This window comes from Ovis canadensis, chromosome 3 (genome assembly GCF_042477335.2).
Source record: "Ovis canadensis isolate MfBH-ARS-UI-01 breed Bighorn chromosome 3, ARS-UI_OviCan_v2, whole genome shotgun sequence".
NCBI classification, from domain to species: domain Eukaryota; kingdom Metazoa; phylum Chordata; class Mammalia; order Artiodactyla; family Bovidae; genus Ovis; species Ovis canadensis.
The window spans coordinates 62,907,812-62,933,548 of record NC_091247.1 but is presented as its reverse complement, the minus strand read 5'-3'; the positions used below and the strand labels follow the sequence as shown (position 1 = coordinate 62,933,548).

Here is a 25,737-nt window from a genome sequence, read left to right as displayed (position 1 = left end):
TGTCTTTTATAAGGATATGTGTCATCAGATTTAGGGCCTGCTTCGATGATCTCATCCAGGATGATCTCATCTTGATATTCTTCACTTAATTACAACCCCAAAGACTCTATTTCCAAACAGGGTTATATTCAGAGGTTCCAGGAGTTAGGACATAGACCTAACTTTGGGAGGCCATCATTCAGCCCACTATACCATGTACATCATGTTCTTTTCCCACTAGATTATAAATGCTTTCCATATATTATAAGCCCCTTGAGGCATCTATATCTTTTTTACTTTTAATTTTACAGTTAAAAGTATGGTAGATGCCTAAATGTGACATTCAAACACATAAATAGGGTTAAAACAAAACTAACAACAGAAAGCATTACACTTGGGGTCAAATGTCCTGGATTTGGGTTCTGACTTTACCACTAAAATATACTCTCCATGAAGTCAAGAATTATTAACTATTTTTTTCAGTGTTATATCCCATAGTGCCTAATATGGTGAGAGCTCAATAAATACTTGTATACTCAGAGAAAATCATTTCATTTTTCCAAATTTGTCTTCTCAACAATAAAATGGGAATGATAAAGTGGGAATGATAGTGTTACCTACCTGAGCAGGTGGCTATAAGGCTCAAAATTATAATGATTTTAATAAAAAATTTTTTTAATTATTAACAACTTTATTTTTAATCTTTTTAGTAGGAGTGCTTTGAAATTTGGTTTGCTCTTTTAAGCAAGAAAATTTTTCACAATCTTCATATTATTAACACTAAAAAGCTAAGTAAAAGTAAGCCTTCAGTTGTAATTTAGAAGTCTCTGAGCCATTCTATTTTCTGGTTATTTGCAGTCTGAATTATTTTTTTTTTCACTACTATTAATAAGAACAGAAATATTTGCTTGGTTTTTTCTTCCTTTTTTTTCCTTTCTTTTGATCAGAGATGTTTTTGGCTGTTTTTCTTTCTTTGTAATGTGAAATATACTGTGTTACAACATGTATTACCTAGGAATGCATTCTTTTGCAAGTAACAGATAACCCAAATAATGGTGGCTTAAACAAAATTAAAAGCTGTACCTACAAACCCACCAGCAGACTTCTATTTGCTATCTTTTCACTCAACTAGAGTTAGATGGCAACTTCTACAATGAAGAAACAAATATTTGATTTGTTGCTGTTCTTAATTTACTTTATTGAAGTATATCTTATTTATAATATTGTAATTTCTACTGTACAGCAAAGTGACTTAGTTTTATATATACATATATACATTCTTTTTTCATATTCTTTTCCATTATGATTTATCACAGGATATTGAATATAGTTCCCTGGGCTATTAGGTTAGGACCTTCTTGATTATCTATTCTATATGTAAGTTTCATCTGCATCTGATATTTCAAAAGTCCCGATATGTCCCTTCCCCACCTCCCCTGCCTTGGCAAGCACAAGTATGTTGTTTATGAGTCTGTTTCTGTTTCATAGGTAAAACTTCATTTGTGTCATATTTTAGACCCAAAATTTAAGTGATATCATATGGTATTTGTCTTTCTCTTTCTGACTTCCTTCACTTTGTGTGATAATCTCTAGGTCCATTCATGTTGCTGCAAATGGCATTATTTCATGCTTTTTTATGGCTGAGTAGTAGTCTGTTGTATTAACATATATCTTTATCTTTACCACTTCATCTTTACCCACTCATCCGTCAGTGGACATTTAGGTTGTTTCCATGTCTTGGCTATTGTAAATAGTGTTGTGGTCAATGTTGGTGTGCATGTATCTTTTTGAATCATATTTATCTTTGGATATATGCCCAGAGTAGGATTGCAAGACCATATAGCAGCTTTATATTTTGTTTTTTTGAGGAACCTCCATATACTGTTGACCACAGTAGCTGCACCAGTTTACATTCCCAGCAACAGTGTAGGAGGATTCCCTTTTCTCCATTCCCTTTTCTCCTCTCCAGCGTTTGTTATGTGCATACTTTTTAATGATGGCTGTTCTGACTGGTAGTCACGTACATGTAGTCATGTACAGATTTGAGAGTTGGACCATAAAGAAGGCTGAGCACCAAAGAATTGATGTTTTCGAATTGTGGTGCTGGAGAAGACTTGTGAGAGTCCCTTGGACTACAAAGAGCTCAAACCAGTCAATCCTAAAGGACATCAATCCTGAATATTCATTGGAAGGACTGATGCTGAATCTGAAGCTCCATTTCTTTGGCTTCCTGATATGAAGAGCTGAATTTGAAAAGACCATGATGTTGGGAAAGATTGAGGGCAAAAGGAGAAGGGGGCTGCAGAGGGTAAGATGGTTAGATACTATCACTGACTCGATGGACATGAATTTGAGCAAGCTCTGGTAGAGGAGCCTGGATGCTGCAGTCCATGGGGTTACAAAGAGTCGGACACTGTTAGTGACTGAACAACAGCAACATGCTGACTGGTGTGAGGCAGTACCTCATTGTAGTTTTGATTTATATTCTTATATTGGTTAGCAGTGTTGAGCATTTTTTCATGTGCCTGTTTGGCTGTGTGTCTTTTTAGAAAAATATCAGTGTAGATCTTCTACCCATTTTTTGATTGGGTTGTTTTTGTTGTTATTGTTATTGAGTTGTATGAGCTGTTTGTAGATTTTGAAATCTCCCTGTCATTTGGATCATTGGCAAATATTGGGTTGTTCAAAAATTTTGTTCTGTATTTGGCCAACCCAGTATTTTCTTCCACATCATAAGTTGTCTTCATTTTGTTTATGGTTTCCTTTGTTGTACAAAAGCTTATAAGCTTGATTGGGTGCTACTTATTTATTTTTGCTTCTATTTCTAATTTGCTTTGATGTAAGAAAATATCTGTATATGTCAGAGAATGTTTTGCCTATGTTCTCTTCTAAGAGTTTTCTGATGTCTTACATTTAAGTCTCTAAACCATTTTGAATTTATTTTTTGTGTATGGAGTAAGGGTATGTTCTTACTTTGTTAAATTACATGTGGCTGTCTGACTTTTCCAACACCACTTGCTGAAGAAATTCTTTTCTCCATTGTTGCATTCTTGCCTCCTTTGTTGAAGACCAGCTGGCCATAGTTGTGTGGATTTCTTAGTTTTTTTACATTGATCCATGTCTCTTTTTTGTGCCAGTATCACAATGTTTTAATTGCTATAGTTTTATAGGATTGTCTGAAGTTTGGGAGGGTCATGCCTATAGCTTTGCTTGTTTTCCTCAGGATTGCTTTGGCAATTCTGTGGTTTCATATGGATTATTTGTTCTAGTTTTGTGAAAAATGTTATAGGTAATTTGATAGGTATCACATTAAATCTATAGATTGCTTTGAGTAGTATGGACATTTTAACAATGTTAATTCTTCCAACTCAAGAGCGTGGGATGTCTTCCATTTCTTTAAATCATCTTCAGTTTCCTTTATTAATGTTTTATAGTTCTCAGCACGTAAATCTTTTACCTCCTTGGTGTGGTTTATTTCTAAGTAGTTTTTATGTGATTTTTAAAGGGATTATTTTTATTCTTTCTCTTTCTGATGGTTCCTTGTTAGTGTAAAAAAAATGCAACAAATTTCTGTGTGTTAATCTTGTATCCTGGCTAGTTCATGAACTTGTTTAACAGTTCTAATAGTTTTTGTATGGGTTGTTACAGTTTTCTGTGTATCATGTTACATTTTCAAATGACAGTTTTTCCTCTTTGCTTCCAATCTGGATACCTTCTATTTATTTTTCTTGTCTGATTGCTGTGGCTAGTACTTCCAGTACTGTGTTGAATAGAAGAGGTGAGAGTGGGGGCATCCTTGCCTTGATTAGATTTTACCAGGGAGGTTTTCCATTTTTCACCGCTGAGTATTATGTTGGCTGTAGGTTTATAGCTTTTGTTACATTGTAGTATGTTCCCTCTGTACCCAGTTTCTTAAGAGTTTGTGTCATGAATGTTGACTTTTGTTAAATGCTTTTCCTACATCTACTGAGAAGATCATGTAGTTTTGTCTTTTCTGTGTCAGATGTGGTTAATCACATTCACTGATTGATTTGTGCATGTTGAGCCATCCCTGTGATCCTGGGATGAATCCAATTTGGTCATGGTATATGATCTTTTTTATGTATTGTTAGATTCAGGCTGCTGGCATTTTATTAGGACTTTTGCATCTATATTCATCGAAGATACTGGCCTATAATTTTCTTTTTTTATAGTATCTTTATCTGGTTTTGGTATCAGGGTAATAGTGGCTTCATAGAATGTCCTTGGGAGTGCTCCCTCCTTTACAGTCTTTTGGAAGATTTTGAGAGGGATCAGTATGAGTTCTTTTTGTATGTTTGATAGAATTTGCCTGGGAGCTATTAGGTCCTGGGCTTTTGTTTGTAGGGAGGTTTTGTGTTTTTTTTAATTGCATATTCTGTTTCACTTCAAGTGATTGGTCTTTTCAAAGTATGTTGTTTCTTCTTGATTCAATTCTGGTGAGCTGTTATGTTTGTAGAAATTTGTCCATTTCTTCCAGGTTGTTCAGTTTGTCAGTATATAATTGTTCATAGTGTTTTCTTATAGTTTTTTTGTATTTCTGCAATAACAGCTGTGATTTCTCCTCTTTCATATCTCACTTTGCTTATGTGATTCCTGTCTCTTTTCTTCTTGGTGAGACTGGCTAGAGGTTTGTCAATCTTATTTATTCTTTCAAAGAAACAGCCTTTGTTTTTATTGATTTCTTTCTATCATTTTTAATCCCTACTTTATTTCCTCTCTGATCATTATTATTTTCTTCTGACTTTGAGTTTTGTTTTTTTCTCCTTTTTCTAATTCTTTTAGGCATTAGATTTTTAATTTGAGATTTTTCTTATTTCTGTAGAAGGCCTGTATCACTGTGAACTGCCCTCTAAGTAAACTGCTTTTATTGCATCCTATAGAATGATTGTCTTTTCATTGTCATTTTTCTTAAGGTATCTTTTTGCTTTCATCATTGACCCATTGGGGTTTTTTTGTTTTTTGGTTTTTGAGGCAAGTTCTTTAGACTCCAGGTAATCGAGTTTTTTGTTTGTTTTGTCATTTCTGTTTCTGTGGTTAATTTCAGTTTCATGCTGTTGTGGTCAGAAAAGCTACTTCAAAAATCTCTGTACTCTTAAATTTATTTAGCCTTCTTTTGTGCCCCAGTATGTGGTCAAGCACAGAGAATGTTCCATGTGCACTTGAATGTATATTGTTTTATATATATAAATATAATGTCCTGTAAATATCAATTAAGTCTAAATGTTCTAGTGTATCATTTAGGATTTCTGTTGCCTTGTCGATTTTCTGTCTAGAAGACCTGTCCATTGATATGAGTAGGGTATTAAAGTCTCTTACTGTTGTATTCCTGTCCATTTCTCCCTTTATGTCTGTGTTTGTTCTGTGTAATCAGTTACTCCTATATTGGGTGCATATATGTTGAATGTAATATACTCTTCTTATGTTGATTCTCTCATCGTTATATAGTGTCCTTCTTTATCTTTCTTTATGACCTTTGTTTTAAAGTCCATTACTGCTGCCCATGCTTTCTTATTATCATTTCTGTTTGCATGAAATATCTTTTTCCATCCTCTCACTTTCAGTCTGTGTGTTGTTCACCCTAATGTGGGCCCCTTGTAGGCAGCATATTGTGGGCTCTTGTTTTTTAATCCAGGCTGCCACTCATTGTCTTTTGATTGCAGCATTTAGTCCATTGGCAGTTAAGGTAATTATTAATAGATGTATATTTATTACCATTTTTATCCTTATTTTCCAGTTGATTTTGTATTTGTTCTTTATTATTTTTTTCCCTTTTGTGGTTTGATGATTTCTTTTGTATTATGCTTGAGTTCTCTTCTTATTGATTTTTGTGACTCTGTTGTATGTTTTAAATATGTGGTTTTACACTCAGTCATGTCCAACTCTTTGTGACCCCATGGACTGTGTCCATGGAATTCTCCAGGCCAGAATACTGGAGTGGGTAGCCTTTCCCTTTTCCAGGAGATCTTCCCAACCCAGGGATCGAACCAAGGTCTCCTGCATTGCAGAAGGATTCTTTACCAGCTGAGCTACAAGGGAAGCCCAACTTGTGGTTACCACACTGTTTTCAAGTATGTTAACCCATTACTATATCTACTTCCTTTAGGCTGATAGTCATATGTCCTCAAACACATTCTAAAATTTAAAAATCTACTTATTTTTACATTCCAACTCAGCATTTTATGATTTTGATGTCCTCTTCTACATCTTCACATTTATGCTTTTGCTGTTCATTTTGTTTATCATTGCTTTCATAAAAAATGTTTTTGTGAAATTTAATTTAATATGAATACTGGCTCATTTAAGTTATTTCCTTTCCATTTTGGATTTTCTCTTTTTTCTCTTTTCTATAGATTATTGCTTCTTTGCTAGGATAGATTAATATTGCTGTTATTCTTTTAGTTTTTTGTCTTCTGAGAAATTCTTTTTCTCCTGTTCTCAATGATAATCTTGATGTGTGGAGTATGCTAGGTTGCGTATTTTTTTCCTTTCTGGACTTTGAATATATTTTGCCACTCTCTTCTAGCTTGCAATGTTTTCTGTAGAGAAATCAGTTAAAAGCCTTATGAGGGTTCCCTTGTAATTAACTCTTCGTTTTTCTTATGCAGCCTTTAGAATCCTCTCTTTAACTTTTGCCACTTTAATGATAATATGTCTTGGTGTATGACTGCTTGAGTTCATCTTGTTTGAGACCATGTGCTTCTTATGGGCTTCCCAGGTGGCTCAGTGGGTGAAGAATTTGTCTGCAATGCAGGAGATGCAGGTTTGATCCCTGGGTTAGGAAGATTCCCTGGAGGAGGACATGGTGACCCACTGCAGTGTTCTTGCCTAGAGAATTCCATGGACAGAGGAGCCTGGCAGGCTACATTTTGTGGGGTTCCAAAGAGTCGGACACAACTAAAGTGACTGCTGTGCTTCCTATACCTAGATATCTGTTTCCTTGTTTAAGTTTGGGAAGTTTTCAGCCATAATTTCTTGAAATGCATTTTCTATCCCCTTTTCCCTTTCTTCCTTTTTCCAGTTATGCATAGGTTGGCATTCTTTATATTATCCCATAATTCTCACATTGCTTTCATTTTCTTCATTTGGTTTTCTGTCTGCTGCTCTGATTGGGTGTTTTCCATTATTCCGTCTTCCAGAACACTTATGTGTTCTGCATTATTCATTTTCTATTTATATTGCCTTTAGCTCAGCTTTCATCTTGGCAAGTGAGTTTTCTAATTTTCTCAGCTCCTCTTTCTAGTTTCTAGTTCCTTTTTAGAGTAGTCTGTATTTCAGTTGACACCCTTTCTTAATTCCTTCAGTATTTTCATTATCTCCTTTTTGAAATCAGTGTTTATTAGACTGAAGGGGTCTGTTTCAGTGATTGTTCTTTTAAGGCAATTCTCTTGATCTTTTAATTGAGAGTGGTTCTTCTGTGTCTTCATTTCACTTATATTTCTATTCTGCCATCTTGATTGAAGCCTCTGGTATTTGTTTTTTTGAGAGTATGCTGCTGCTGGTACTGCTAAGTCATTTCAGTCGTGTCCGATTCTGTATGACCCCATAGACAGCAGCCCACCAGGCTTCCCTGTCCCTGGAATTCTCCAGGCAAGAACACTGGAGTGGGTTGCCATTTCCTTCTCCAATGCATGAAAGTGAAAAGTGAAAGTGACGTCGCTCAGTCGTGTCCGACTCTTAGCGACCCCATGGACTACAGCCCACCAGGCTCCTCCATCCATGGGATTTTCCAGGCAAGAGTACTGGAGTGGGGTGCCATTGCTTTCTCCGTTTGAGAGTATATTAGATCATAAATAGAGCTAGCTTTAGAAACGCTGAAAACCAAGCTTTTGTGAAAAATGAGATTTTGTAATTTGCCTCTTGCATGTAAGTTTAAAGTTCTAAATTTTAAAACTGTGTGATAATTTTAAAAACATTTTATTACAACCATAATGAATGTCAGAGGCATGGAATTTTAAGCTGGTGAGACCTTAGTGTATCCAGTCTGCTTTCATGGTATTAGTATTTGGAAGACTAATGAATGTTGAAAACAACACAAATTTTCATATTATTTTTAGGGACAAGACATAGATCTTTCTTACAGCCATGAATCTCAAACAGTGAAGAAGTTTGATGCTTCCATTTCATTTCCACCAGTAAGTTTAGAAATTATAAAGAAGAAACTAAATACTAGGTAAGTAATATTAATTTTAAAATTTACATTTGTTATAGACATTTAGTAGTGAAAAAATTAGCACTATAATATTTTTAATTGAGACTTCCCTTGGTGGTCCAGTGGTTAAAAATCTGCCTTGCAGTATAGGGAACTTGGGTTCAGTCCTTGGTCAGGGAACTAAGATCCCACATGCAGGGCAACCACTGACCCTGTGAGCTACAGCTAAGACCTGACACAGCCATAAATATAAATATATATTTTATTAATTATTAAATGATAATATTAAAGAGTTATAGGAAAAACCTTTTTTGTATATGTCTTTCAGTGTTCATAATAGATATATCTTGTAGTTAAAATCAATAAATAATATCAAATCCTGCTTTTTTTAACTTACTATTTTTAATCTGCATTTATCTACACCACTAGACCTGCCTTACAAAAATTGATGAATGATATCCTTCAAGTTAATGAAAGGACACTGTACAGTAGCATGAGGCATATAAAAATACAGAGTTCTCTGGTAAAGGTAAATGTATACATAAGTGCAGAATACTGTAAGAGTGGTATGACAATCACTTTTAATTCAGAAATTGAATTTAAAAGGTAAAAACACAAACATAAGTATGATATTATGTTAATGCATACAAAAATGTTTAATGTAATTTGTGGTATCAATAACAAGAGGTGGCAGGGGAGGTGTAAAAGAATAGAGTTTTCATATGAGATTGAAGTTAAAATGTTTTCAGTTTAAAAGAGATGACTGGAATTGCAATATTTTTTGTAAACCCCATGGTAAACATAAAAGAAATACCTATAGAAGATTTGCAGTGGAAAATGAAAATGACCCAAAACACATCACTGAAAATATAAAATAACAAAACCCAAGGCAGCAAGAGAGGAAGAGGGACAAAATAACTATAAGACAAAAAGCAATTTTAAAATGGCAATCATAAGTCCTTCCATATCACTAATTACTTTAAATATAAATGGATTAAATTCTATAATCAAAAGATATACAGTGGCTGAATGGGTTGAAAAGAAAAGCAAGATCCAATAGTTCCCTGGCAGTCTAGTGGTTAGGGCCCAGGTTCAATCCTTGGTCAGGAAACTAATATCCCACAAGCCACCCAAGCCAAAAAAAAAAAAAAGGCAAGTTACAACTTATACCATCTGCAAGAGTCTCACTTAGGCTTAAGGATGTATATGGAATGAAAGTGAAAGTCTTACAAAAAGATTCCATGCTGTTTGTAAACAAAAGAGACCAGGAGTGCCATTACTTGGAGAAAAGGATTTTAAGTTAAAAACTACGTGAGACTATAAAAGCCATTGTATAATATAAAAGGATCAATTCATTGGGACAGTATAGCAGTTAAATACATATATATGTGTGAGATGGCTTCACTGGCTAATTCTACCAAACATTTAATGATGAATTAATACCATTCCTTCTCAAACTCTTCCAAAAAGCTGAAGAGGAGATAACATTTCCAAGCTCATTCTCTGAGGTCAGCATTACCCTGATCCCCCAAATCCCAAAGATAGTATAAGAAAAGCAAATTAGTAAACCAGTATCCTTGATGAATACTGATGTAAAAATCCACAATAAAATACTTGCAAATGTAAGTTAAGAGAATTATATGCCATGACCAAGTGAGATTTATTCCTGGAATATGAGAATGTTTCTTAAGAAAATCAGTGTGATACATTCTGTAAACAGAATGAATGGTGAAAACCACACGATCATCTCAGCTGATTACAAGAAAAGCCTTTGACGATGTTAAGCATGCTTTTATGAGAAATTGTTAATACTTCAACATAATAAATACTGTATAGGAGTAATGGACAGCTAATATCATATTTAGTCATAGAAAACTGAAAGCTTTCCCTGTAGGGTCAGGAGCAAGGCAAGGATGCCTGTTCTTGTCTCTTGTATTCAACAAAGTATTGAAAGCCCTAGCCAGAGAATTCAGGTGAGAATAAAAATAAAAGATATCAAAGTAGGAGAGCAAGAAGTAAAATTATCTCTGGTCACAGATGACATGATCTTACACATGGGAAAACCTGAAGACTTCATTTAACACAAAGAAACAAACACAAACCCTATTAGAGCTAATAAATCTAGCAAAATTGCAGGATGAAAATCAGTTGTTTCTGTGCACTAACAATGAAAAGTCCCAAAATATATATTTAGAAAACATTTACAATAGCATTAAAAAGAATATAACTTAGGAATTAGTCAAGGGGGTGCAAGTTTTATACACCAGAAAATTGCTGAAAGAAGTGGAAGACATAAGTTAATGGAAAGCTATCCATGATCATGGTTTAGAAAGTTTAGTTACAATGTTCATATTACCCAAAGCAATCTATAGATGTAATGCATTCTCTATCAAAATCCCAATGGCATTTTTTGCAGAAATAGGGAAAAAAATCCTAAAATACATTCAGTTCATTTCTGCCACTCAGTCGTGTCCGACTCTTTGTGACCCCATGGTCTGCAGCACTCCAGGCTTCCCTGTCCATTACCAACTCCCAGAGGCTATTCAGGTTCATGTCCATTAAGTCTATGATGCCATCCAACCATCTCATCCTCTGTTGTCCCCTTTTCCTCTTGCCGTCAGTCTTTCCTAGCATCAGGGTCTTCTATGAGTTGGTTCTTCGCATGAGGTGGCCAGAGTATTGGAGTTTCAGCTTCAGCATCAGTCCTTCCAGTGAATATTCAGGACTGATTTTCTTTAGGATGGACTGGTTGGATCTCCTTGCAGTCCTAGGGACTCTCAAGAGTCTTCTCCAATACCAATACATATAGAATCTCAAAGAACCCAAGAAAGAAAAAAACACAAGCAATAAAAGCAAAAATAGACAGTTGGGACTATATGAAACTAGATTCTGCATAGCAAGGAAATAATAAACAAAGTGAAAAGGCAGCCAACAGAATAAGAGAAGATATTTGCAAACCATATATATGATAAGCAGTTAATACCCCAAATATGTAAGTAGCTCATATAATTCAACAACAAACTACCCAACAGAAAGATGGTCAAAGGATTGGAATAAACCTTCCTCGAAGACATACAAGTGGTGAAGGACCATGAAGAGATGCTCAACATCACTAATGATTAGAGAATTACAGAACATAACCTCACTCTAGGGGATCTTCTCAATCCAAGGACTGAACCCACATCTCCTGCAGTTCCTTCACTGGCAGGTGGCTTCGTTACTACTTGAGCCACTTGGGAAGCTCTGTATGATGTGTTGCAGTGGTGAAGAATCCACTTGCCAGTTCAGGAGATGCAAGAGACACCAGTTCAATCCCTGGGTCAAGAAGATCTCCTAGAGTAGGAAATAGCAACCCACTCCAGTATTCTTGCCTAGCAAATTCCATGGACATAGGAGCCTGGCGGGCTATAGTCAGTGGGTTCACAAAGAGTCAGACAGGAGTCAGCAACTAAGCATACAAACAAAGTAGTCAGACTCTTAGAAACTAAAAGTAGGATGGTGGTTGCCCTGTGTGGAGGGGAGTGGAATGGAAAGTTGTTGATCAATGAGTATAAAATTTCAGTTCTGCAGGATGAAAAAGTTCTAAAGATCTGTTATACAGCAGTGTGCATATAGTTAATACTACTGTAATGTACTTTAAAATGGTTAAGATTGTAAGTTACATGTTTTTTACTACAGTAAAAAATTATAAGCATATAGTAATATTTTGTTAATCCATATAGTTGGTATATTGCATTTCTATGTTAGATGTTTTGGTTTCTACATTTGTCTATTACAAATAATGCTACAGATAATGAACATTTTGTTCCTATAAGTCATTTAAACTGTAATATTATTTCTTAACATAAATTTCCAGGGAAAGTTAACTGCAACAAAAGTTAGGTTATATTTTTAAGATTCTTAGTACAAATACATTTCTAAAGCATAGCTAACCATTATTTATTGCTATTAATAGTTATCTCTTGGAGTTCCCTGGTGGTCCAGTGGTTAAGAGTACACCTTGCCAATGTAGAGGACACAGATTCAATCCCTGGTCTGGGAAGATTACACATGTCATAGGGCAGCGAAGCCTGACGTACCAGGTTCCTCTGTCCATGGGATTTGCAAGGCAAGAATACTGGAATGCACTGCCATTTCCATCTCCAGGGGATCTTGCCTGGAGATCGAACCTGCATCTCCTGTATTGGCAGACAGATTCTGTACCACTGAGCCACCAGGGAAGCCCATAAGGAGATTAGCAAAAGTTTTAATTTTTTAAATTGTTTGATTCAGGTCCAAATATTATGAATTTATTTCATTGGTAGTTAATTCTCTAATTCTAATGTACTTACAGTGTCAAATATAGGTCACAAAACAAAAAATTCATACATGCCCAAATGGCTTTAATACCAGTTCCTGGGTTGGGAAGATCCCCTGGAGAAGGCAATGGCTACCCGCTCCAGTATTCTTGCTTAGAGAATTCCATGGACAGAGGCTACAGTCCATGGAGTCCCAAAGAGTCGGACACGACGGAGTGACTAACACTAACTAACAGATACCTATATTCTAAGGAATACCACAGACTAATCTAACAGTAATTCCACATGGACTCTTGTGTTTCAAATATAAGACCACTAAAGGATCAGAAATTACAAAAAAACCCTTCTTAAGGATATGATTAAGAAGGTTGAATGTTCAAATCACCACCAAATTGCACTTATCTCACATGCTAGCAAAGTAATGCTCAATATTCTCCAAGTGAGTCTTCAACAGTACATAAACTGAGAACTTCCAAATGTTCAAGCTGGATTTAGAAAAGGCAAAGGAACCAGGGATCAAATTGCCAGCTTCCACTGGGTCATAGAAAAAGCAAGAGAGTTCCAGAAAAACATCTACTTCTGCTTCATTGACTATGCTAAAGCCTTTGACTGTGTGGATCACAACAAACTGGAAAATTCTTCAAGAGATGGGAATACCAGACCACCATACCTACTTCCTGAGAAATCTGTATGCAGGTGAAGAAGCAACAGTTAGAACTGGACATGGAACAACAGACTGGTTCTGAATTGGGAAAGGAGTACATCAAGGCTGTATATTGTTACCCTACTTATTTAACTTATATGCAGAGCACATCATGCAAAATGCTGTACTGGATGAAACACAAGCTGGAATCAGAATTGCCGGGAAAAATATCAGTAACCTCTGATTTACAGATGACACTACCCTATGGCAGAAAGCGAAGAGGAACTAAAGAGCCTCTTGATGGAGAGTGAAAAATCTGGCTTAAAATTCAACATTCAAAAAATGAAGATCATGGCATCTGGTCCCATCTCTTCATGGCAAATAGATGGGGAAACAATGAAAACAGTGAGAGACTTTATTTTCTTGGGCTCCAAAATCACTGTAGATGGTGGTGACTGCAGCCATGAAAATGAAAGACATTTGCACCTTGGAAGAAAAGCTATGACCAACCTAGACAGCATATTAAAAAGCAGACCTTTGCCAACAAAGGTCCATCTAGTCAAAGGTATGATTTTCCCAGTAGTCATGTGTGGAAGTGAGAGTTGGACTATAGAGAAGGCTGAGCACTGAATAATTGATTGCTTTTGAACTGTGATGCTGGAGAAGACTCTTGAGGGTCCCTTGGACTGCACGGAGATCAAACCAGTCAGTCCTAAAGGAAATCAACCTTGAATATTCATTGGAAGGTCTGATGTTGAAGCTGAAGCTCCAATACTTTGGCCATCTGATGCAAAGGTCCAAATCATTGGAAAAGACCCTGATGCTGAGCAAGATTGAAGGCAGGGGAAGGGGATGACAGAGGATAAGATGGTTGGATGGCATCACCAGTTCAATAGATGTGAATTTGAACAAGCTCCAGGAGATGGTGAAGGACAGGGAAGTTTGGAGTGCTGCAGTTCATGGGGTCACAAAGACTCAGACACAACTTAGCAACTTAACAACAATAACAACAAGGGCATTTTTAAGACATCACTTGTGAAGCTGTGCTGGAAAACTCACCTGAAATGGGACAAGGTTTCTGTCTTGCCTGGAAGCTCCCTTACATCTCTGCAAAGCAGGAGACCCAATGCTCCTGAAAGTGTGAATAAGAGCAGTGTCCTGAGCAGCAGCTTGAAGAGAAATGGAAAGGAATCAGTGGTCCTCAAGATTGAGGAGTATCACAGAAAAGGAGATGTTGAGCCTACAGGGTCCTGTGGAGCTCGTAGGTATTGAGGCCTTTTTTTTTTTTCCCTTCACTTATTATAGGCTAGACTCTAGTTTCCATGACCCTCTCTCTGTTCCAAATGGCAGAACAGTTGCTAAACAAAGGAGGAACAGCAATGAGACCACCCAAGGCAAGATTAAAGGTCCAGAGAAGCTCATCAAGATTAGGAGACTGGACCAACTGGATCCTGCACTCACGTAGCCTTGTCTAATTAAGACTAGATTGTGTGCAGCTCCCTTACATCTCTTCAAAGCAGGAGACCTGAAGTGTGAAAACAGAGCAGTGTCCCAAACAACAGCTTGAAGAGAAATGGAAGGCAATGAAACCACCCGAGGCAAGATTAAAGGTCCAGAGATGCTCATCAAGATTGGAAGACTGGACCACCTCAGACTCTGCATATAACCCACCCTTTGAAACATTGCAAAAGAAAGACTGTTACTGCCTATATAAAGTAAGTACACATATGGAGGAGGGCATTGCATCCCACTCGAGTACTGTTGACTGAAGAATCTCATGGACAGAGGAGCCTGGCGGGCTACAGTCCATAGGGTCACAGACTTGGACATGACTGAAGAGACTTTGCACAATTATTCTAGCAGGTCATCTAGTTTACACATTCTGATCGATCCACACTAACTTCTCCTCTAAGGCTACCCTGAGATTAGCTGTAGCACCTAAAAATCTCTCCATGTCCTATGCTACCTTTCCCTTTGAAGCCTCTCTTATCGTGGAATTTTCCTTTGCTCCACAGGTCTTATAAACCGAGGTTTATATGATTGTCAGTTTCCTTGGTGGTCTTTATAAGGTAGCTCTGAAAAAATTTTCATTAGACTGCTACTTACTATAATAGAAATAAATTTGTAATGTAAAGCAATTTTTATGTTTATTTTCTATTTATTTAGACTAACATTACTACAGGATACTCACCGCTCACATCTAAGAGAATATGAAAAATATATACAAGATATCAAGAGCTCAAAGAGTACCATCCAGAACCTAGAGAATTCATCAAATCAAGCTCTAAGTTTTAAATTTTATAAAAGCATGAAAATTTATGTGGAAAATTTAATTGACTGTCTTAATGAAAAGGTATGTGTCTATAAATATTAAATTATTTCCTTTTTATACAGAAATTCCCTTACCATGCGTTTTTTTTTTTTAGCTTAAATCCCATAACTGGGTACTTCATAACTAGGTACTTGACATACTGGAAATATTAAATGTTCCCTTAATGTTGGACAGTTAGGTATTTTTTGTAATCATTTTGCAACATGTAAATAGCAATGTTTACATGCAAATAGAAGAAATATGGACAGAGGTTCGTGACATTGTACAGGAGGCAGTGATCAAGACCATCCCCAAGAAAAAGAAATGCAAAAAGGCAAAATGGTTGTCTGAAGAGGGCTTCTAAATAGCTGAAAAAGAAGAGAAGCTAAAGGCAAAGGAGAAAAGGAAAGATATACCCATCTGAATGCAGAGTTTCAAAGAATAGCAGGGAGAGATAAGAAAGCCTTCTTCAGTGATCAGTGCAAAGAAATAGAGGAAAACAGTAGAATGAGAAACACTAGAAATCACTTCCAGAAAATTGGACACAATAAAGGACAGAAACAATATGGACCTAACAGAAGCAGAAGATATTAAGGAGAGGTGGCAAGAATACACAAAAGAACTATATAAAAAAGATCTTAGTGATCCAGATAACCACGGTGGTATGATCACTCACCTAGAGCCAGACATCCTGGAATGTGAAGTCAGGTGGGCCTTAGGAGGCACCACTACGAACAAAGCTAGTGGAGGTGATGGAATTCCAGCTGAGCAATTTCAAACCCTAAAAGATAATGTTGTGAAAGTGCTGCACTGAATATGCCAGCAAATTTGGAAAATTCAGCAGTGGCCACAGGACTGGAAAAGGTCAATTTTCATTCCAAGCCCAAAGAAAGGCAGTGCCAAAGAATGTTCAAACTACTGCACAATGGCACTCATCTCACATGCTAGTAAAGTAATGCTCAATATTGTCCAAGTGAGGCTTCAACAGTACATGAACCGAGAACTTCCAGATGTTCACTGGATTTAGAAAAGGCAGAGGAACCAGAGATCAAATTGCTAACATCCACTGGATCATAGAAAAAGCAAGAGTTCCAGAAAAACATCTACTTCTGCTTTATTGACTATGCTAAAACCTTTGACTGTGTGGATCACAACATACTGTGGAAAATTCTTCAAGAAATGGGAATATCAGACCACCTGCCCTGCCTCCTGAGAAATCTGTATTCAGGTAAAGAAGCAACAGTTAGAACTGGACATGGAACAACAGACTAGTTACAGATTGGGAAAGGAGTACGTCAAGGCTGTGTATTGTCATCCTGTTTATTTAACTTATATGTAGAGTATATCATGCAAAATGCCAGACTGGATGAAAGACAAGCTGGAATCAAGATTGCCTAGAGAAATACCAATAACCTCAGATACGCAGATGACACTACCCTTATGACAGAAAGAGGAACTAAAGAGCCTCTTGATGAAAGTGAAAGAGGAGAGTGAAAAATCTGGCTTAAAACTCAACATTCAAAATATGAAGATCATGGTATCCAGTCCTATCACTTCATGGCAAATAGATGGGGAAACAATGGAAACAGTGATAGACTTTATTTTCTTCGAAAATCACTGCAGATGGTGACCGCAGCCATGAATTTAAAAGACACTTGCTCCTTGGAAGAAAGGCTATGACAAACTAGACGACACATCAGAAAGCAGAGACATTACTTTGCTGACAAAGGTCTGTCTGGTCAAAGCTGTGGTTTTTCCAGTAATCATGTATGGATGTGAGAGTTGGACCATAAAGAAAACTGAGTGCAAAGAATTGATGCTTTTTAATTGTGCTGGAGAAGACTCTTGAGAGTCCCTTGGACTGCAAGGAGATCAAACCAGTCAGTCCTAAAGGAAATCAGTCCTGAATATTCACTGGAAGGACTGATGATGAAGCTGAAGCTCCAATGCTTTGGCCACCTGACACAAAGAGCTTAATCATTAGAAAAGACCCTGATGTGGGGTAAGATTGAAGGCAGGATGAGATGGTTGTATGGCATCACTGACTCGATGGACAAGAGTTTGAGCAAGCTCCAGGAGGTGGTGATGTACAGGCAAGCCTGGCAGGCTGCAGTCTATGGGGTCACAAAGAGTCGGACACAGCTCAGCAACTGAACCGAACTGACTGAAATAGCAATATAAATTTTTAAAATTCTGTCTATTTAAGAAAAGTTCTAGAAATTGAATTACTGAGTCAAAGTTTCTAAATATATTAAGGCTTATGAAACATTACTAAATTATCCTTCAGAAAAATTCTATCAATTTCTAGTGTATTTAGTTTTTACATATTTATTTTGATTTCACAAGTCATTTGTTTTCTTAACACATATAGTTTTATTCTAGTGAATTATTTGTGTCCTTTACCCTGCTATCTTCTTGTTCATTCCATGGGTTTGTTTTTGTGAGTTATTTTCCTTTTTCCCAGTATATGATGAACAGCTTTCTATTGCTTAAAAATGTTAGTGCTTTATCCTATTTGATGTAGGTAAACATTCCAGTTTGTTTTGTCTTTTGATTTTGTTGAGGTTGTTTTTTGATATTGTTGTTGTTGTTTAGTCACTAAGTTGTATCCGACTCTTTTTTTACCCCATGAACTGTAGTCTGCCAGGCTTCTCTGTCCATGGGATTTCCCAGGCAAGAATACTGGAGTGGCATGCCATTTCATTCTCCAGGGGATCTTCTTGACTCAGGGATCAAACCCACATCTGCTTGGCTGGCAGATTCTTACTGCTCTGCTACCCAGGAAGTCCTTTTTTTTATATTAGGTGTGCTTTTTGTTTTTTTTCTTTTCAAAGTTTAATTGAAGTATAGTTGATTTACAATGTTGTGTTAGTTTCTGGTGTATAGCAAAGTGATTCAGTTATATATATGTATGTTCTTTTCATATTCTTTTCCATTATGGTTTATTTCAGGATATTGAATATAGTTCCCTGTGGTGTACAGTAGTATCTGGTTGCTTTTTTGTATATAGTAGTTTGTATCTGCTAATCCCAGACTCTTGGTTTATTCCTCCCCATAGATTCATTTTTATCATATTTTATATTCTAAAGATAAGTAATATCATAATATATTTGTCTTTTTCTTTCTGACTTACTTCACTTAGTATTATTGTTTCTAGGTGTATCCCTGCTCCTGCAAATGGCATTATCCTTTTTTATGGCTGGGTCGTATTCCTGTGTGTGTGTCTGGGTCGTATTCATGTGTGTGTGTGTGTGTGTGTGTGTACATATATACACCACATCGTGTGTGTGTGTGTGTGTACATATATACACCACATCATCCTTATCCAGGCATCTTTCAGGGACATTTAGGTTGCTTCCATGTTTTGGCTGTTGTAAATAATGTTGCTGTGAACACTGGGAAGCATGTATCTGTTTGCATTAGAGTTTTCTCCAGATATATGCCCAAGAGTGTAATTTCAGGATCATATGGCAACTCTAGTTTTTTAAGGAACCACCATATTGTTTTTCATAGTAGCTGCACCAGTGTATACACCCAGCAACAGTGTAGGCAGGTTCCCTTTTCTCCACAGCCTCTCCAGTATTTGTTATATGTAGACATTTTGTTATTGACCTTTGTAACCAGTGTGATATGATACCTCATTGTAGTTTTGATACACATTTCTCTATTAGCAATGACATCAGATGTTTTAAATTTTTATGTTAATCAGATTTATGAATCATTCTTTTCCATTATAATTCCTGTTTTTGTTTTATACATACTAAGTCCTTAAATTGGGGTCTTGAGTTGTCCTTTTCTTAAAGTAGACTAACCACTTTAAAAATACACTCTACTTTCTTCATTACTTTTAATTTACTTTTAAAATATTACCAAATTAGTTTCTCCCCTATTGTTTTAAGTCGACTACCTTTAATACCATTTGGTAGCTACTTTTCTGAAATATTTATTACAGTGTGACTTTCTTCATTCATCCTTGAAGAATTATACTGTCAAAGGCTTGAATCCATAGCATTAGCATGGAACATGATTGAAATGGGGGGAATTGTTGCCCAAGAAATATATAATATGAATGCCAGTTTTAACTAATCACTCAATTCTGCTTCACAGTTTGCTTTCTTGTCTGTTTAGGTCTCTTCTGTCTTCTATTTTTTTCAAATTTTACCAGTTTCTCCAGATGTTCCCTTACAGTCTGACATGCTCAGCCTGTGAAAAATAGCTGCATCATTTCCTCCTTCTCTTCTATCTCAAAAAAGAATCTTTCTTACCCACTTTTATCCATGTATCTGACTCCAGCCAAGTTAGGTTTTATTATTTATGCTATTTATAGCTGTTTTGGTACAATGTTTATTTTCTAGTTTTATTAGTATTATAAGTATTAGAAGCAATGTCTATTCCTCACAATGTTCATTAAATTGAGATGTGATAGTATTAGAAATGTTTCTGTTATATGAAATTTGAGCATATAATGTGCTTATATATAATTATCTTTTATACTCATTTAATGACCACCCACAAAATGTTACTTATGTATGTATTTCAGATTATCAACATCCAAGAAATAGAATCAGCCATGCATGCACTCCTTTTAAAACAAGCCATGATCTTTATGAAACGCAGGCAAGATGAATTAAAACATGAATCAGCGTATTTACAACAGTTATCATGTTAGTGTTTTTCATGTTCAATGTGATTTTTTTGTTCATTAAGCTAAATTGTTAGCTAAAAGATAAAAATATTTTTATTTCTGTATAAAAAATGTTTATTGTGTATTTTCCCACTGACCTTTCACTTACCCTCTTCTAAAATTCCCAAACCATTTTAATATCTGGGCTTTAAAATGTCTTAAATTAAGTCCAAATCTAAAAAAATAAAATTATGACTTTTAATCACTTAGTGTTTGAAAGAAAATATTTATATGACCATTTAATGATTATTTTGAGATGAGTTGACATAAACATATAGACTGTGTCAGAAGTCTAACTTTATAAATTTTCCATTGATTGTGCAAGTTAAAGAAATTCTGGTGCGTTTCAATATAGAATCATCTATAAGATCTCATTATATTAATAAAAGAATTGGATACAGCTCTTTAATTCTCACACTGATTTTGTATTTGCAGAGATGTCTTCCTTTGCTTAAGAGGCTGTCAGGGTATAGTGAAAGAAATGAGATCACAGCATCAAGTAGATGATAAAAGCAAAATCAAAATGACTCAAATATATGACATTTAGTTGGTCATAAATTACAGTATATGCTAAAATAGGAGATAATATGAATGACATATTGGTAATGTGTTTCTAGAATTTGACCATAGGGACAGGAAAAAAAAAAGGTGAAAACTGCTGAAAAAGAATATAAGGGAAAGAAACTTTATTGTTATTACTGTTCTCGAGTGCTGAACTATATTCACCAGACAAGGTACATTTTCTTAGATTAGCAAACTCAATACCTATTAATATTGTGGTAGAGAGTTAACATTGCAATTTCATTGCATGATGAAATATGTAATTTAAGCATAGTCTATGTATGGATGTTTATATATACAAATATGTATACATACCTAAAATATAACTTTTGTTTTCAAAGTGTTTCACTGTATTTCTTTTTAGAATTTACAGTATAAAATCAATTTTATTCATTAACAGGCAAACCTGAGACATCAATAAATAAAAGCTTGGCTATAGATGAAAAAACTCAATCGATTTTAGAAGAGGTTGAATCTCGAAGGTAACTAAAGACTTAAAGCATCACTGAGCAAGTGTTTTTCATAGTTTAAATACAGTTAATCATATAGGATAAATGACTATAACATAGCATATTAATTTGTAAGATTGGTGTAAATCCAAAATTTAGTTAAGCAGTCCTCTACCCTGTGGCTTAAAGCACACTTGTGTATTTGGATCAGTTAGAAGGAATGTGTGAAGTGGTATTTATCAGGTTGGGACTGCCTCATACCTGGAAGCTAGTCCTAAATACATTGTTACTCCTTTTTCCAAATATAGGAGTGTCTAACAAGAATAAGAGGGAGAATCAGTTCAGATTAATGAAGCTAAAATGTCAAAAATATTAATATAAAATTGTGTGAGAGTATGATTGTTTATTTCTTGGCATTTTAAGTAATGATGACTTTTACTTTTTGTTTTAAAGCATTTATTTTCATATTTTATTTTTGTTTTTTTTTTTGAAAAATAAGGGCACGAAGAAGACAAGCAAGGGTTCTTTCTGGGAATTGTACTCATGAAGAGGGAGCATCTAGTGATGATGAACTGTCTTCAGCAGACATGATTGACTTCCAAAAAAGCCAAGGTCAGTTATCAAGTTTCTGATGTGTCTTAGTTTGAAGTACTGAAATGATAGAAAATCTTTGCCATGATTGCCCTTAATTAAGCTATCCAAAATAGTTGGGAAAATTCAGAAAAAATAATACTTTTTTTTCCTTACTTGTCTTTACCTCTGAAAGAACGGATGAAATGGAGAAGTGGGATGAGTAGGATGAGTATTCCTGCATCTTTATAGTTTTTTCCCCTCAGCTTGTTTCATCTCCTGTTATAAATGAGCCATGAACATTTTGGCTTCATTTCTCTGCTACATGCTTTCTATATTATCATTTTTTCAGTTTTTAAAAATATTTATTTATTTGGCTGTGCCAGGTCTTAGTTGTGGCTTGTGGGATTTAGTTCCCTGACCAGGGACTGAACCTAGGCCTGCTGCACTGGGAGCTTGGAGTCTTAGCCACTGCACCACCATGGAAGTCCCTATTTGTTGTTCAGTCGCTCAGTCATGTCCCAGCTCTTCGCAATCCCATGGACTGCAGCATGGCAGGCTTTCCTGTCCTTCACAATCTCCGAGAATTTGAATTTGAATTGAATTTATAGTAAAGTCCATTTTTAGCATTGTAAGAAGGTAAAATATGTAGTTGAAAGAATGTCCGCTTTACAGTCAAATAGATGAGTTCAAAGAGGGAATCTATTCTGTGTGACCTTAAGCGAATTACTTGACTTCACTGTATCTGATATTGTTGTTTGCTTTTTCTTTGTCTGTGAACAGATAGGCTAGAAAAACTTACCTTTTAGGGAGAATAGTTATGATGACATGAGATAATGTGTTTATAATGTTTTGGCATATAGCAAGGGCTTAATAAGTGGTAGATTTTATCAGTATCAGTTGTTACTAAGGTGTGTTTTATTTAATAAAAACTAATTTATATGTTAATGTCAAGAAATAACTTTCAACTCAGTTGATTACATAAGTTATACATAACTATGTTTATAGGAATCAAAAATCAGAAATGTAAAATGCGTAATATACAGAAGCTCATTTTCTTCACAGGTGACATTTTACAGGATCATAAGAAGATTTTTGAAGATGTACACAGTGATTTTTGTAATATCCAGAATATTTTATTGAAATTTCAACAATGGCGAGAAAAGTTTCCTGATTCTTATTATGAAGCTTTCATTAGTTTATGCATCCCAAAGCTTTTAAATCCCTTAATACGATTTCAGTTGATTGACTGGAACCCTCTTAAGGTATATGAGCTTAAAAAAATAATCCTGATCACATTTAGTTACTTAAATCCTCTTGTTATCAGATTAACTATAATATAAAATACCTCACCTTTACAGATGGAATTAATAATCATGCTTTGGAGTAGCCATTTACCATTTCTTGGGTCTCACTCTGTTTTAAGCCTAACACATCAGTAAAGGAAACACTTACAAAAAATTTTCTGTGGTAAGTTGAAGATCACTCAAAAAAATGAAGATAATATTAGACCATAAAAATTTTACAATCTGAGTGAATTTCAAAATACGTACCAAGAGTTCTGACGTTGGAGATGACATAATGTGAATACTTGACTAGGAAAGCTACAGTGAAGATGAGGAATTTAAATGAGGATTTAAAGGGTATATAGAATTTAAACAGGAAGAGAGCGAGGAAGGTGTTTTGTAAAGGTACATGGGGAGAAATAGTTTTGTAGAGACTGCATAGATCTGAGTCAAGAGATACGAACTTGTTTTGATAGGTAATGGGAGGAGTGACGTGATGAAGGTAATGGTTTAGGAAGCTCTGAGCAATAGCTAACTTGGAGGGTAGAGAGAAAGAGATGAAGATACACTGAAAGGCAGTTGCTGTAGCCCAAGTCCAAGGAGATGAGTTCCTCACATAGGGTGATAGTGACAAAGCAAAGAGAAAGAAAGGGTTGATTACAAGTGATTTTATGAAGAATCAATAAACTACTGTGAATAACCCTAACAAAACACATCAAAATGTTGACCCCAAGGTTTGGATTCTAAGTTATTAGGACAATTATAGTTCCTTTCATAGAAATGGTGTCTTTTCAAAGAGGGAAAAGGTTTTCAAGGAAGTTTTACATTATAGACAATGAAATTATGATGGGACATCCATGTGGTTAAGCAAACAGAAATGAGAAAATGAAATTCTAGGAAGAGAGCAGAGCTGAAAATAACGATTTAACAAAGGGTGAATCCCTTTTGTTTGACTAAGGCGGATCATCCTCTGCCCTAGTCATGCATGCCTTTAGACTTTCTGTTAGGTTCAGGGCCATTCAGTGTTCTTAGTTTAGGAACCAAGCTTATCCCTAAGGTAGCTGGTTGGACGACAGCCTAGTTGTTAACCACTCAAGGTGAATTGAGTATTCTGTCACACATAGCAAAGATCTGTTCATTCAGTCATTCAACAAATAGTAATTGGCCATCTGCTGTTTGCTTAATAATAAGATAAGCCACATGCAAAGCATACACTTGTGCCAGTGAGACTTGGGAGAGCCAGAAGTGAATTTTGTATGAGGTAAGTATAACTTTAAAAGCAAATTCCATGGGTATTTTAACTGCTATTGTTATAAATGTATATTTTGTTCCTAACAGTACCTGCCATTTAATAGGTCCTGAACACACACAGGGCATTTCTGGACATGAATAAATGCGTGAAATGTAGTATCCTGTCTCACTGTCTAGACATCATGTGTTAGTCATGTCATCCTGTCTAGCCTTGGTGGTCTAGTACCGTATGTGCGTGAGTGCTATCACTTCAGTCATGTCCAACTCTCTGTGACCCTATAAACTGTAGCCCACTGTATACGTTGGGTTAAAATATGGAATTATTCTCCTTTGATCCTTAGAAGAGCTCTGGTAATTACTGAAAAAGTTAACTATTTAAAGATAAAGATTAAGAATTTATTTATAACTTGGATAATTTTATTTATAAGTTTGATTCCATAGGTTTAAAACAGATGCCATGGTTCACATCTGTAGAAGAATTTATAGATTGCAGTATGGAAGATTCAAAGAAGGAAGATAGTTCTGATAAGAAAATCTTGTCTACTGTCATCAACAAAACAGTTATTCCTCGACTTATAGGTACTATTTTATAATCTTGATAAAATTAAATTGTTCTTTATTTAAGTATAAGATCAGTAATTTCTGTTACAGTCACAAATTTTTTTCGTTTTTGGACACAACTGTAATATACAGTAAAAATCAACAGATTTATAATTTAAGCTGATTAAAAACAGCTTGTTTGTGTAAGTGACTGGCTATCAAACCCCTGATACTCTTGGACCTTTAGTATTTGTGACATTCGCATTATTTTCATTAGTTACTTTTATAAGTCATTTATTAGTGGCACACTTCGATCTCTACTATGTGTATGTCTTTCCCTTAACTTCTCCCCTTACATTTCTTCTCCTTTTTTTAAAAATTTGTATCGGAGTATGGTTGATTTATAATGTTGTGTTAGTTTCAAGTGTACAGCAAAGTGAATCAGTTATACATATATCCACATTTTCTTTTTAGATCCCTTTCCCATATAGGCCATTACAGAGTTTTGAGTAGATTTTCCTGTGCTGTATTGCAGGTTCTTACTAGTTATCTGTATAATAGTAGTGTGTCTAGTCAATCCAAATCTCCCAATTTATTCCTCCGCACATTTATCCCCTGGTAACCGTAAGTTTGTTTTCTACAGTCATGACTCTACTTCTGTTTCATAAATAAGTTTGTTTGTAGCCTTATTTTTAGATTCCACATAGAAACCATGTCACATGATATTTGTCTTTCTTTGTCTGACTTATTTCACTCAGTATGACAGTCTGGGTTCATCCATGTTGCTGCAAATGGCATTTTTTGTTATGTCTGGGTGATAATATTCCATGGTATATAATGGAATATTACCATATCTTCTTTATCCATGCCTCTATTGATGGACATTTAGCTTGTTTCCACGTCCTGGCTATTATAAATAATGCTGCAGTGAACATTGGGGTGAGTGTATCTTTTCCAGTTATGGTTTTTCTCTGGGTTATATGCCCAGGAGTGAG

General features: G+C 35.6%; 1 protein-coding gene across 9 annotated transcripts in view; it reads left to right on the top strand.

Moving 5' to 3' along the window:
- The window catches only part of GCFC2 (GC-rich sequence DNA-binding factor 2), a 76,918-nt gene that overhangs the window by 28,638 nt on the left and 22,543 nt on the right, over positions 1-25,737 (top strand). For 3 of the 9 annotated variants that reach the window (XR_011255660.1, XM_069583216.1, XM_069583217.1), the window contains exons 5-11: positions 8,055-8,170; positions 15,257-15,443; positions 19,942-20,065; positions 21,047-21,128; positions 21,595-21,707; positions 22,731-22,930; positions 24,631-24,781. Coding sequence is in view for 3 of the 9 variants with exons in the window: in XM_069583216.1 (XP_069439317.1) it covers positions 8,055-8,170; positions 15,257-15,443; positions 19,942-20,065; positions 21,047-21,128; positions 21,595-21,707; positions 22,731-22,930; positions 24,631-24,781 (973 nt within the window). In the remaining 6 variants the exon portion in view is untranslated. Of the gene's footprint in view, positions 1-8,054; positions 8,171-15,256; positions 15,444-19,941; positions 20,066-21,046; positions 21,129-21,594; positions 21,708-22,730; positions 22,931-23,026; positions 23,186-24,630; positions 24,782-25,737 lie in introns of those variants that run through there. The other 6 variants (XR_011255661.1, XR_011255662.1, XM_069583218.1 and 3 more) reach the window with 6 other exon arrangements.